The sequence below is a fragment of the Mustela putorius genome, unplaced genomic scaffold (assembly GCF_011764305.1).
Source record: "Mustela putorius furo isolate JIRA1106 unplaced genomic scaffold, ASM1176430v1.1 tig00000196_pilon_pilon_pilon, whole genome shotgun sequence".
Classification (NCBI taxonomy): Eukaryota; Metazoa; Chordata; class Mammalia; order Carnivora; family Mustelidae; genus Mustela; species Mustela putorius.
Window position 1 is genome coordinate 208,641 of NW_025421310.1, and position 13,799 is coordinate 222,439.

Sequence of the window (13,799 nt, forward strand, 5' to 3'; positions counted from 1 at the left end):
GCAGGGGTGGGAATGAGACTGTGGGGGTAGTTGTGCCTGTGCCTTTGGGAAGTTAAGGGCAGTACTGAGAGAGAAACTGAGATTGAGAGAGACAGGAAGGAAGAAAGGGATAGACAGAGGGGGAGAGAGTCAGAGAGAGAGAGAGATGCAGAGACAGAGAAAGGCAGAGACAAAAAGACGTGGAAACAGGGGCTCCTGAGTGGTTCAGTCACTGAAGTCCCTGCCTTCGACTCAGGTCATGACCCCAGGGTCCTGGGATCAAGCCCTGTGTTGGGCTCCCTGCTCAGCAGGGAGTCTGCTTCCCTCCCTCTTTGTGTGCATGCTCTCTCTCTCTCTCTCAAATAAATAAGTCTTTAAAAAGACATGGAAACAGAAAAACAGAGAAAGACAAAGAGAGGAGAGATGGAAAAGACAGAGAGAGACATACAGAGAGAGAGAGCCAGTGACAAACAGACCAAGAACAATTTTCAGCAAGTTACTGAATACCCCAGTTGTCTTGGATGTGTATATGGAAAAGTAGGAAAGCTATATAGACCTGTCTCCTGCCCTCCCAATACTGAGACATAGTGAATAAACTGTCCTTAATGAAGTACACAGCTGCTCTGGATAGAAGGCACATCATGTGCAAAGGCCCTGAGGTTGGACTGAGATTGGTTTGTTGCAATACCAGAAAGAAGATCCAGTTTGGCAGGAGCGCAGAGATTGAGGGACAAGTCTTGGAAGATAATGACAGAGAGGAGATGTGAGCAGATCACATGGGGCCTAGTGGGCCATGGGCAGGGTCCTAGCTTTTACTCTTAGTGATGGAGCCCCAAGAGAGTTTTAAGCAGACCAGCAAGGTGACCTGAGGTTCATGGGGTTCCTCAGCTGCTTGTGGGAATAGATGGGGAGGGGGTGGGGAGCAGAGCTGGAGTGGGAGCCCAGGGGGTGACTGCTGCCATGGTCAGGTGGGACAAAACAGTGGCAGGACCACAGTGGGGACTGTGGAGTGGGGAAGGTGGCAGATTCTGGTTATATTGCGAAGGTGGAGCCAACAGGATTTTCTGACAGACTGGTTATTGAGGTGGGAGGGAAAGGGGTTGAGAATGAGACCATGATTTTTGCCCTGAGCAGCTGGAAGGTCGGAAGTGCCATTAACTGAGTCGGAGAGAGTCAAGTGTCAGCTCAGGATGACAGAGATCCAGTGTCTAGAACAGAACCCCTCGATAAAGAGTGAATGAGTCGGAAAAGTAGGGAAATACCTGTCTGCAAAAAAATGGGGGTTGTAGTTGGTTATCTGCTGGGAGGGTATAGAGACGGGCCTGGCCTGAGGGGGGACTGTGGGAACCATCAACACTGGCAGTATTTGCAGCCAGGGGACTGGGTGAGGTCCTGGGGAGGTTGGCTCAGCTGAAAGCTGGAAGCCCAGGTGGTCTCATCTTACAGAAAGGTGGTCAGGCACTCAGTCTGGGACGTGTTAAGTTAGGGGTGCCATTAGAGCCTTCTGGTGGAAGAATGTGAAGTCAGTAGTTGGCACAGGTGGGGAGCGTCTGGCCTGGAGATAGGTAAGATAGAGTCAGAGAGAGAGAGAGAGGCAAACACGGATTCAAAGGGGGATAGAGACAGAGAGAAAGGAAAGACAGAGACAGGAGAGGCAGAGAGAGGGGAACAAATAGAATGGAAGAAGAGTCAGGTAAAGGGGGATAGAGAGTCTGTCTGGCAGAGAGTCTGTCCCTGGAGGACAGGGGCAGCTCTGGGGCTAGGGTCTGGATGGAGTTCTGGAGGCATTGCCCTTGGTGGCCAGGCCCAGGCCTGACCTCTCTGCCCTCCCACTGCCAGGCCATGCTGCACCAGGAAGGCCACATGGATGACGCATTATCACTGACCCGCTGCCAGCAGGAGGAGTCCCAGGCTGCCCGCATGATTTACAGCACTGCTGGCCTGTACAACCAGTTCATCAAGTGAGCCACCTGCCCACTCTGCCCCCCCCCTCAGGCCCCACCTTGACCCCCAGGCTCTAGGTGGTCATACACAGGATCCCTAACCTTTAAGCCTCTGACCTCTATACACTTGGCCCCTAATCTGACCTTGAAAACCATGACTTTGACCTCACAGCTCTGATCACCCCTGACACCCAGACCCTTGGTCCTGGAGCTCCCTAGCCTGACACCTGCTTCCACGACCCCCTGGCTTACACAGGCATGAGTCCCCGTCCTAGCTATGTCCTTGGCCACTGTGTGACCTCAGGCCAATGTCAGTCTCAGTCTCCCCCACTGTAAAACAGGTGTGTCCATGAGAGTTCTTTGGGGGCCTGGGGTAGGACTCATGAGAGAGCCACATAAGAGCGCTCGGGGCGCTTTGCTGACAAGTGCGCGGTCCCCACAGGGGCCTGGACAGCTTCAGCGGGAAGCCGCGGGGCTCGGGGCCACCAGCGGGCACAGCGCTGCCCATCGAGGGTGTCATCCTGAGCCTGCAGGACCTCATCGGCTACTTCGAGCCGCCCTCCGAGGAGCTGCAGCACGAGGAGAAGCAGAGCAAGCTGCGCAGCCTGCGGAACCGCCAGAGCCTCTTCCAGGAGGAGGTGAGGCTGCGACAGGGGGCGGGGTTCGTGGACACGGGGGGCGGAGCCTTGGGAGGGGCGGGGCCGCGGCCCTGGGCAGTGCGGAGTCTGAGGGACCGTATAGGAGGTGGAGTACGTAGTGGTCTGAGAGTCTACGAGGCGGGTCTGAGGTAGCGGGGGAAATGTGATGGTGATGGTGGTAGTGGGGGGGAGGGAGTGTTGAGGAAGGGCGGGGAATATTTGTTGATGGGCGGAGCCTTGAGGGAGGGGCAGGGCTTTGGCAGAGCAGGGGCAGTGCCTGTGAGAGCCCGCAACCAGGGCGAAGGCCCGGGGCAGGGGGCGGGGTCTAAGTGAGCCCTAAGTGAAGCCCTGTGCGGAGGCTAGGCCTGTGGAGGCTGTCGGGCCTGGGAAGAAGTCAGAGGATGAGGCTGTGGGACACAGAAGCCCGTGTCTGTGGGAGGCCGAACCAGAGGGGGGCATGGGGTGGGGGCAGGGCCAGAGGTGGTTCTTTGAGCATCAGTGACCGGCAGTGCAGGGAGGGCCCTGGGTTGCAGTCAGGGGCTGGGGGTCCGTGTGTCTCAAGAGCACAAAGGGAAGATATATGGAGGGGGTCTCTGTTCAGTACCGGGTCTGAGTGAGGGGGATCGAGCCCGGTGGGAGGAGGGGGCTGGACAAAGGTCTGGAGATCTGATGTCTCCACAGGGTGATGGAGGAGCATGTTCACTTAGACGCTAAAGACTGGCCCTCCTCCCCTCCAGGGACTCTCAGTCTGATCCAGAAATGATAATAGTAACAATAATAAAACTAATGGAGTAGAATTAGTATATGTGAAGCCTGTTGCCAGCACATAGCAGATGCTATGTAAGTGTTAGTGGTTATTACTACCTAGAATTTAGCCTTTATTATGTGCTAAGGGTGCTATATGCATGACATCCTCCTGATAACCCCAAGGGGGGTTGTAATTCCCATACTACAGATGGATCAGAGAGATGAAGTCACAGCCATCTACCCTGTGGTGGTTTTTTGTTGTTGTTGATTTTGCCGTTTAAAGTGGCCTCCAAGTGTAGTTCTGGAGGGCTGCCTAGTGTTCCTGAGCACAAGATGCTGAGATGTGCCTTACAGAGAAAATAGATGCTAGATAAGCTTCATTTAGGCATGAGTTATAGTGCTGTTGGCCGTGAATTTAATGTTAATGAATCAACAATATGTATTAAATCAGTGTCTTTAAACAGACACACATATAAAACAAGAGGATGTATTGACTGTTTGACAAAAATGTTGTAACTCAGAGAAACTCCCTGTTTGGTTCAGTATTTGCTGACTCCATGTTCATGGCAACTTTATTTTTTTTTTTAAGATTTTATTTATTTATTTGACAGAGAGAGAGATCACAAGTAGGCAGAGAGGCAGGCAGAGAGAGAGGGTGAAGCAGGCTCCCTGCCAAGCAGAGAGCCCGATTCAGGGCTTGATCCCAGGACCATGAGACCATGACCTGAGCCGAAGGCAGAGGCTTAACCCACTGAGCTACCCCGGCACCCCTCATGGTGACTTTAAAGAACGTAACTAACACAAATAACAAGGACTAACTGTATATGTTTTTTTTTTAATTTTTTATTTTTTATAAACATATATTTTTATCCCCAGGGGTACAGGTCTGTGAATCACCAGGTTTACACACTTCACAGCACTCACCAAAGCACATACCCTCCCCAATGTCCATAATCCCACCCCCTTCTCCCAAACCCCCTCCCCCCAGCAACCCTCAGTTTATTTTGTGGGATTAAGAGTCACTTATGGTTTGTCTCCCTCCCAATCCCATCTTGTTTCATTTATTCTTCTCCTACCCACTTAAGCCCCCATGTTGCATCACCACTTCTTCATATCAGGGAGATCATATGATAGTTGTCTCTCTCTGCTTGACTTATTTCGCTAAGCATGATACGCTCTAGTTCCATCCATGTTGTCGCAAATGGCAAGATTTCATGTGCCTTTCTATATGTCTGTTATAATTCATGATAAAAGAAGACAAAGATGAAAATGTAAAATGCAAAGAAAATCTCTGTGATGGTTGGTGTGGAGAGTGAGCTGGGCAGCACAGGACCCGAGTGGGGTGCTTGGAAGTGGATGGGGTGGAAACACAACTTCGGGAAGGAAAAGCACAAAGTCAGTCCTGATGTTAATAAGGATGTATTATGTTGGGGACAGTGGCAGAGAAGACGAGGACAGATGTGGGGTGCTGAGGAGGGGAATGGGAGTGGATAAGGGCATAAGATCTGAGGACATAGTCACTGGCTGTTGAAGTCAAATGAATTTACCAATCCAAGAAAGGCAAGGAAGGGAGGGCCAGGGACTCCCAGGGTGACTCACCCTGTTTTCCCCTCCCCAGGGGATGCTCTCCTTGGTCCTGAACTGCATTGACCGCCTAAATGTCTACACCACTGCCGCCCACTTTGCCGAATTTGCAGGGGAGGAGGCAGCCGAGTCCTGGAAAGAGATTGTGAACCTGCTCTATGAACTCCTGGGTAAGGGGTCCAGGCCTGACTTCCCCTAAGGGCCACAGGTTCTCAGTCCCATTGGGTCTGACCCCTCTTTCCATCCTCAGCCTCCCTGATCCGTGGCAATCGTACCAACTGTGCCCTCTTTTCCACCAACCTGGACTGGCTGGTTAGCAAGCTGGATCGGCTGGAGGCCTCCTCTGGTAGGAGAACCCAGGGGCTGGGGACAGGCTAGGACAGGGGAAGGCCGCAGTCTCCTTACCTGTCACTCTGCCATCTGCACAGGGATCCTCGAGGTGCTGTACTGTGTCCTGATTGAGAGTCCTGAGGTGCTAAACATCATCCAGGAGAACCACATCAAGTCCATCATCTCCCTCCTGGACAAGCACGGGAGGAACCACAAGGTTGGCCCCTCATCCTCACCTCTCAGCCCTGCACGCTGAACCCTGACTTTTCCCCATGCCCTGGAATTCTCCACTTCCCTCACTTCCCTCCCCCATCTTGGACTCCTCTGTGCATGCTCCCATCTCAACACAAGGGTCGCAAACTTAAAGTTCTTAAATGGACTCGGAGCCACAGATGTGCTTCCTTAGATCTCTGAAATACTTTTTAAAATTTCTAATTTTGTAGTCTTTAGATAGCTGTGTTTACACTCTCCAGTTCGCCACAGGTCCTACCTGTTCCTGGCGCATAGTTTCTCACCCGCTCACTTTTGTCCATTATCTAGCTGGCCCCCAAAGACACAAGTGTCAGCCCCTGCTGGTCTAAAATCTGCTCTTGACCCCCATGCTCTCCCTAAGCAACCCTTTCCCTCCTCCCTCTGACCCCTTGGCTCTTACTCCAGGCTCTCCTTCCTTATGCTGCTAGTGCCTCATCCCAGCTCCTGTGTCCCCCAACCCTGATCTTTCTCTTTGATTCTTGATCTTCGTCTTTGAGCCCTGATCTCCCGTGTTCACCACCTCCTCACAGTCAAAATCCCCATCTCCTGTCTTCGCACATTATCCTTAACTTCTGGCTTCCCACTGTAGACCTTCCGTGAACTTCCTGCCTTGGTGCTTTCACCACCTGACTTCTGACCTTGACTTCCAGGTGCTAGATGTGCTGTGTTCCCTGTGTGTGTGCAATGGCGTGGCCGTGCGCTCCAACCAAGATCTCATTACTGAGAACTTGCTCCCTGGCCGTGAACTTCTGCTGCAGACAAACCTCATCAACTATGTCACCAGGTCTGGTCCCTAACCTCCAACGCTAGCCTAACCTCACCCTGACCTCAGATCTCAGAACCTCTCAACCCTTTCCTGGACTCAGAGACTCCACATTCAGGTGGATGTCCCTCCCAACACCTCCCGCCCTAGGACTTGACACCTGGGTCTCATAGATGTCCACTCTTTCCCCAGCTCATCCTCTGGCTCCCACTCCTCTTTTCCTCTCTTCCTGTTCCATTTCTGCCTCTGTCTGTTCCCCTCTCTCACTCTCTTTTTCTGTTTGCTCATTTTGTCTCTGTCTGTCTGTTTCTCTCTGTGTCTGTCTCTGTTTCTCCTCCATTTCTTTTTTTTTCTTTTGTCTCTCACCCATCTCTCTCATCTCTGGGTTTGTTTTTTGAGAGAGAGAGAGAAAGAGTGGGTGTGGAGGGGCAGAAGGAGAGGAGCAGAGAGAGAATTTTAAGTAGGTTCGTTCCATGCCTTGCGCAGAGCCTGACACAGGGCTCAATCTCATGACCCTGAGATCATGACCTGAGCCGACATCAGGAGTCAGATGCTTAACCAACTAAGCCACCTAGGTGTCCCTCTGTTGTTGTTGTTGTCTTTTTAAGATTTTTTAAAAAAGATTTTATTTATTCATTTTGACAGAGGGAGAGAGATCACAAGTAGGCAGAGAGGCAGGCAGAGAGAGAGAGAGAAGGAAAGAAGGCTCCCTGCTGAGCAGAGAGCCTGATGCGGGGCTCAATCCCAGGACCCTGAGATCATGACCTGAGCCGAAGGCAGAGGCTTTAACCCACTGAGCCACCTAGGCGCCCTTTAAGATTTTATTTCTAAGTAATCGCTACACCCCAGGTGCCGCTCGAACTCAAAACCCTGAGATCAAGAGTTGCACACTTTACTGACTGAGCCAGCCAGGCACACTACTCTTTGGGTTTTTGAGGTCTCTTTCTGTCTTTGTCTCTGCTTTTTCTCTCTGTCTCTATGTCTCTGCCTTCTGTTTTTCCTGTGTATATCTCTCCTTCTCTTTCTCCCTCTCCCACCTCTACCCCTGCAACAACGTGACTCAGCTCCCCATCTCTCCCTCACTCCCTCTCCTGTCCTGTCTCTCCTGCAGCATCCGCCCTAACATCTTTGTGGGCCGAGCGGAGGGCACCACACAGTATGGCAAATGGTACTTTGAGGTGATGGTGGACGAGGTGGCTCCATTCCTGACGGCTCAGGCCACCCACCTGCGGGTGGGCTGGGCCCTCACTGAGGGCTACAGCCCCTACCCAGGGGGCGGCGAGGGCTGGGGCGGTAATGGTGTCGGCGATGACCTCTATTCCTACGGCTTTGATGGCCTGCATCTCTGGACAGGTACCTGGACCCTTCCAGGGGGCTCTCATCCCTGATTATTGACCCCACAGTTCCCAAGTTTCTCACCACACATCTTGGGGTTGTTGGGATCCTGGTCTCCAGAATAGGCCAACTTTTGACCCCTTATTCCTTATTTCCTAAGACTGAAAGCTTCCAGGATCTTGGCCCTAACCCATTGCCTCATAACTTCCAGAATTCTGACCCCAGGAGATAGATGTATGATCTCTGGCCCTGGAGATCCTAGAAAACTTTCCAGACTTTATGATCCCTGATCTTTGACTTTTGATCCCAAAGTTCCCAGAATTCTAATAACTCCAGGAGGACTTTAATCTCAAGATTGTAACCTTAGGGGAACCTTGACTTCCTCACTAATCTCTGAGCTCCAGGGCCCTCCATGGGAACACTTGACCTTAGGGTTGCCAAGATATAGATCCCATAGGATCCTCTAATATTTGCTTCTTGTCTCTTGAGACCAATGGTCTCTGACCAATGAGGTCTAGGGACCTCTGACTTCTGACCCCTCCCTGGTGACTCTGGTGCAGGACACGTGGCACGCCCGGTGACTTCCCCAGGGCAGCACCTCCTGGCCCCGGAGGATGTGGTCAGCTGCTGCCTGGACCTCAGTGTGCCGTCCATCTCCTTCCGCATCAATGGCTGTCCTGTGCAGGGCGTCTTTGAGGCCTTCAATCTGGATGGGCTCTTCTTCCCTGTTGTTAGCTTTTCGGCTGGTGTCAAGTAAGTACTTGTCCTTGACCCTTGCCAAGCCCCAGACCTGGGACTATTCCAAGACATCTTCTCTCATCACAACATGGCCTCCTAGAAGGCCAGGATCTGGCAGCCTACCTTCAGGACTGACTGATCAGATCCTTGTGTGAAGGTCCCAGTGACCTCTACATGGTCCCAAACACTTCATTGTCCTCCCAATGACCCAGACCCTTCCAATAACCTCAGCTTCTTCCCAACCCCATATCCTTCCTGTGACCTTCAAGTGTCCCCCAAATTGCACAATGATCTAAAAGTCCCAGATTCTCCCAGTTAATTTCCAAGTGATGTCAGGCTCTCTCAATGACTCTACGCCATTCCAATGACCACCAAAAGACTCCAGAATCTGACGGCTGTCTTCCAGTGACCCCCGACCCTCCTAATGATCCCCCAATGATCTTGAACTCTCCTAATGACTTTTGCTCTTAGCAACTTTTCAGTGACCCTGACATCTCTCGGTAATCTTCCAGTTGCTCCATAATCTTCTAGTGACCATAATCCCTCAATGACCCCAATTATTTCAAAGAGCTCTCAGTAACTCCGCCTTTTTCTGATGATCCCAAGCTCTGTGAAGGGCTCTCCAGTGGTGATTATGGTTATCTCACTATTACATCAGATATTTCCAAATGACATTCTTGGTCTCCAAAAAAACTCCCAATATCCCCAAATACTTTGTTGAGCCAAGGTCTCTTTAGTGGACCTTCCCATGACTCTGCATTAACTCCCCAATGACCCTACACTTTCCTTTTTTGATTCTCGAATGATTGCCATTGACGTCAGATATTCTCTTTGACATTATACTTTCTTTTTTTACTCTAAATGACCTCCATGACTCTATGACTGCCCACTGATCTTTCCCGGAACTTACCATTGATCCCAGGATTGCTGCCTTACCCCCACTGAGCACAGATTCTCCCTGTAATCTGCCCCGCCAGTGACCCCTCTCTCCCTCTCAGGGTGCGGTTTCTCCTTGGTGGCCGCCATGGCGAATTCAAGTTCCTCCCTCCACCTGGCTATGCCCCATGCCACGAGGCTGTGCTCCCTCGAGAGCGACTTCATCTGGAGCCCATCAAGGAGTATCGACGGGAGGGGCCTCGGGGGCCCCACTTGGTGGGCCCCAGCCGCTGCCTCTCACACACTGACTTTGTGCCCTGCCCCGTGGACACTGTCCAGGTACTTCCTTCCCTGCAAGGGTTTCCTTAATTCTGTGATTCTAAGACCTTACTCAGCTGGGTGTCAACCCTGGGGTCAGGGTCCGGTGATGAGGAGCAGGCTTATAACAGCAGGAAAGTTCTTGGGACTGTCCAGGGCTCGCTTGTACATGTTCTTGGGAAGAAGGGTCATGGTGCAGGCTGGAAGGAACACAGGGACCTCCCAAACATTCCCTACCTTTCCCCCAGATTGTCCTGCCTCCCCATCTGGAGCGTATTCGGGAGAAGCTGGCGGAGAACATCCATGAACTCTGGGCGCTAACTCGCATTGAGCAGGGCTGGACCTACGGCCTGGTGAGGGGCGGCCTGCTGCCTGAGGGTGTTGGGCTGCATTTGCTGCTGGGGGAATGAGCTGGGGGGGAAGGGACTCTTGGGTTTCCTGTGGCAGGGCTGGAGGTCAGGGGTCAAAGGCTGGGTGTGCTGTGGGGAGGGAAGGCGACCCCAAGGAGTTGACATTGGGGTTTCTTCAGGTTCGGGATGACAATAAGAGGCTGCACCCGTGTCTTGTGGACTTCCACAGCCTTCCAGAGCCCGAGAGGAATTACAACCTGCAGATGTCTGGGGAGACGCTCAAGTGAGGAGGGTACTGGGGAGCAGGCGCCTGGGCCTGACTACTGGGGAGGAAGAAGGCAAGGAGAGACGGGGATTGTGAGGCAGAGACTGACGGAGGGCAAGAAAGTGACAGAGGCATAAAGAGAGCAGAGCAGTAAGAGAAAGAGAGAGACAGAATCAGGGAAAGAAGTAGACAGGAAAAGATGGACATAGTCGAAGAGACAGAGACAAGGAAGCAGGGAGAGACAGGAGTCAGAGAGACAGAGACTGAGACAGAGAAATGGGGACAGACACCCAGGAAGCCAGAGCAAGAGATACAGAGGGCTGGCGGGGGCCAGGGGAGGAGGGGAGCCGGGCCCAGGGAGCGGAGGCCAGGGGCCAGGAGGTTGTGTGGGGTGACCCTGTCTCCCGTGCCACAGGACTCTACTGGCGCTGGGCTGCCATGTGGGCATGGCAGATGAGAAGGCGGAGGACAACCTGAAGAAGACCAAACTCCCCAAGACGTGAGTGTGATGGCTCGGGTCCCATCTGGGGGGTAGCATGTGAGGCTGTGGATGACGTGGTGAGGGCGGGGTGGTTGAGGGGGTCTTGTAGGGAGGCCGAGATCAGAGACAAAGGGGTCATAGGTTAGGGTGAAGGTCATGGGACCAGGAGTCCAGGGTCAGGGCTGCGGAGTCAGTGGTGAGTGGCCTGGGGAGGTATCAGGATCACAGAGGTGAGAGTTCCAGAGGGAGAGTGGATGTGAGTCAGGACCCAAGGTCAGGGTCTGCCATGGCATCAGGGAAGATGAGGAAACAGTGGTAATATCTCCAAGACAGAGGTGGGGGGAGTCGATGGAAAGAGGTGAAAAGTGGTTGGGAGTCCCAAGTAAGGGACCCTAAAATTGTAGGTTAGAGATCACAGCTCCTGGGGGTAGAGGCCAGGGTTCAGAGGTCAAGGACTCCAAAGCCAGGAATCTGAAGTGATAGGGTTCAAGGTCAGAGGTAAGAAACCTCAGAGTTAGAGGTGAGAGGAGGCCAGAGTTCTAGGGTTGAGGATCAGGTTCCCCAAATCACAACGCAGGAGTCAGAGAGGCGAGAGATCAGTGAAGCGAAAGCCCTTGCCAGTCACAGGATCCTGCGTTAAGAGGCCAAGTATCTCAGAGCTCATTTGGGGGGGCTGTGGAACCCTGATGTCAGAGATCGAGTGCTAGGCGTCCCCAGACTCAGAACTCAGGATCACAGTAGCCTGGGAGCGAGGATCAGAAGTCAGGGACTCCGTGGTGCAGAGCCCAGAGGTGGGGATGAGGGGTCTGCTCTCACCGAGCTCTGCCGCACACACAGGTACATGATGAGCAACGGGTACAAGCCGGCGCCCCTAGACCTGAGCCACGTGCGGCTGACACCGGCACAGATGACGCTGGTGGACCGGCTGGCAGAGAATGGGCACAACGTATGGGCACGGGACCGCGTAGCCCAGGGCTGGAGCTACAGTGCGGTGCAGGACATCCCAGCACGCCGCAACCCTCGCCTTGTGCCCTACCGCCTGCTGGATGAGGCCACCAAACGCAGCAACCGGGATAGCCTCTGCCAGGCCGTGCGCACGCTGCTGGGCTATGGCTACAACATCGAGCCGCCTGACCAGGAGCCCAGTGAGTGCCGACCTCTGGGCCCCTGACGCTAACTCCTACCCTGATGTGGGCCTGGCCAGCTGGCCCCGGACTTCTGACCCTACTCAGCCCCTGAATGGGCTGCATCTACAACACTGAGCCTTCTCCCCCCGCGACCCTGACCCTTACTCTGACCCCAGCCCTGAACTCAATCTTGACCACTGACCTTGGTTATATGCGAGCCTTGCCAGGTCAGGAGCCCAATGAGCACCAGCCCGGACCCCGGACTCCAGTCCTGGACCCCCAGCTATGGCATCTAACCCCCTGAACTCTGGACTGTGGCTACACTGTGGAGCCACCCAACCAAGAACTCAGAATGTCTAACCGCACCCCCTAACCTGACCCCTGACCTATCACAGACTTCCAATCCCAGCTGCCATCGGCCCCCCTAGCTGTGGTCCCCAGTCTTCAGATTCTCTACCCCGGTCCCAACCCCAATTTCTATCCTCTCCCTGAGCCTGCTCTCAACCCTGGAATCTAAGCATCGACCCTTCTCTTGACCCTTAACCCTAAACCATGACGGTGACTGACCTGACTTTCTGTCCCGTAAGCATCTCTTCTCTGAGGGTTCTCACTGCTAATGAGATGGGGGGGGGTCTCACTTAGGAGGCCCTAACCACCTCTTTGCCTAGTCTGAGAGTCCCCAGGTCTTCTCCTGTAACTCCAAGGAATTATCCTCTTCTCCCAGTCCTGCAAGGCCCTTGACTTCTCTGGTATCTCCCACCAACCTCTCAAGTATCTTGGGATCCACTCCCCACACAGCCCCTGACTCTGCCTGGCCCCACTTGTAGGTCAGGTGGAGAGCCAGTCTCGCTGGGACCGGGTGCGTATCTTCCGGGCAGAGAAATCCTATACGGTGCAGAGTGGACGCTGGTACTTTGAGTTTGAAGCGGTCACCACGGGTGAGATGCGAGTGGGCTGGGCGAGGCCCGACCTGCGGCCTGACGTGGAGCTGGGAGCTGATGAGCTGGCCTATGTCTTCAACGGGCACCGCGTGGGTACCTCCCTGGGCTCCATTCTGCCAGGCCCTATGGTCCCTCCCATAGCTCATACATCCAGTTCTGCTTCTGTGTGTGCCCCACTGTCCACTCGTCCCGGCATCTGCCCTACTGCTCATTCATCCGTTTGTCTGTCCATCCATCCATCTGTCCATCCATCCCACCCTCCCTGTCCTTACATGTATCTTTTTTTAAAACAAAGATTTATTTTGTTAGTTATTTGAGAGAAAGAGAGGGAGTGAGAGCGCGCATGAGCAAGGGGAAGGGCAGAGGGAGACGCAGAGCAAAAGCAAACTCCCTGCTAAGTGGGGAACCCGACGTGGGGCTCGATCCCGCAACCCTGAGATCATGACCTGAGCTGAAGGCAGAGGCTTAACTGACTGAGCCACCCAGGTGTCCTTGTTTATGTAAATACCTGTCCATCATCCGTCCCTCTATCCAGCCATCCTTCTGTTCACCCTTTCCTCTCCCCATAAATTCAACTATCCATCCACCTACTCAGCCGTCCAGAAAATCACTTGACCGTCTACATTTCCATCTGTTTATTCATTCACTTGTTAGTTCCGCCATTCACTTATTCAATTCGTGATTCTGTTTATTTATCGAATTCTTTAATGCATGAATCCATCAATTCATCCATCCACCCACCCACTCGTCTGTCTGTCCATACTTCCTTTCTTCCCTGTATCAACCCACATAGCCTCAACTTCCATTCCGTGCTTCCCTCCAGCCATACTCCCTGCTTCCTGTTCACCCATCCCCTTATCCATTGATCTAGTCTGGGGGGCATATGGGTCTATATGGGTCTGTAGAGGGGACACTGGCAGCTTCATTTTTCCTCTCCATCCATCTCACTTGCTGCCGCCCCAACATCCCACCGCCACTCCGGTGGTCTACACAATCCCAGCCCCAGCCCCAGGTACGGAAGCAGTAGAGAGCTCAGGCGGAGGAGATAGGATACAGAGATCAGTGGGAAGGGAAAGCATGAAAGCCTGTGCCTTATATTCCAAGGATCATGGATACAAATATGGGATATGGG

At 53.2% G+C, this 13,799-nt stretch overlaps 1 protein-coding gene across 2 annotated transcripts in view; it reads left to right on the forward strand.

Annotated features, from left to right (window-relative positions):
- The window catches only part of RYR1 (ryanodine receptor 1), a 109,839-nt gene that overhangs the window by 10,687 nt on the left and 85,353 nt on the right, over positions 1-13,799 (forward strand). For both annotated transcript variants that reach the window (XM_045076770.1, XM_045076771.1), the window contains exons 12-25: positions 1,819-1,940; positions 2,365-2,560; positions 4,926-5,061; positions 5,142-5,237; positions 5,320-5,438; positions 6,124-6,257; positions 7,348-7,589; positions 8,132-8,324; positions 9,308-9,524; positions 9,752-9,856; positions 10,033-10,136; positions 10,534-10,617; positions 11,437-11,744; positions 12,554-12,756. In XM_045076770.1, the coding sequence (XP_044932705.1) occupies positions 1,819-1,940; positions 2,365-2,560; positions 4,926-5,061; positions 5,142-5,237; positions 5,320-5,438; positions 6,124-6,257; positions 7,348-7,589; positions 8,132-8,324; positions 9,308-9,524; positions 9,752-9,856; positions 10,033-10,136; positions 10,534-10,617; positions 11,437-11,744; positions 12,554-12,756 (2,259 nt within the window). The remainder of the gene's footprint in view (positions 1-1,818; positions 1,941-2,364; positions 2,561-4,925; positions 5,062-5,141; positions 5,238-5,319; positions 5,439-6,123; positions 6,258-7,347; positions 7,590-8,131; positions 8,325-9,307; positions 9,525-9,751; positions 9,857-10,032; positions 10,137-10,533; positions 10,618-11,436; positions 11,745-12,553; positions 12,757-13,799) is intronic.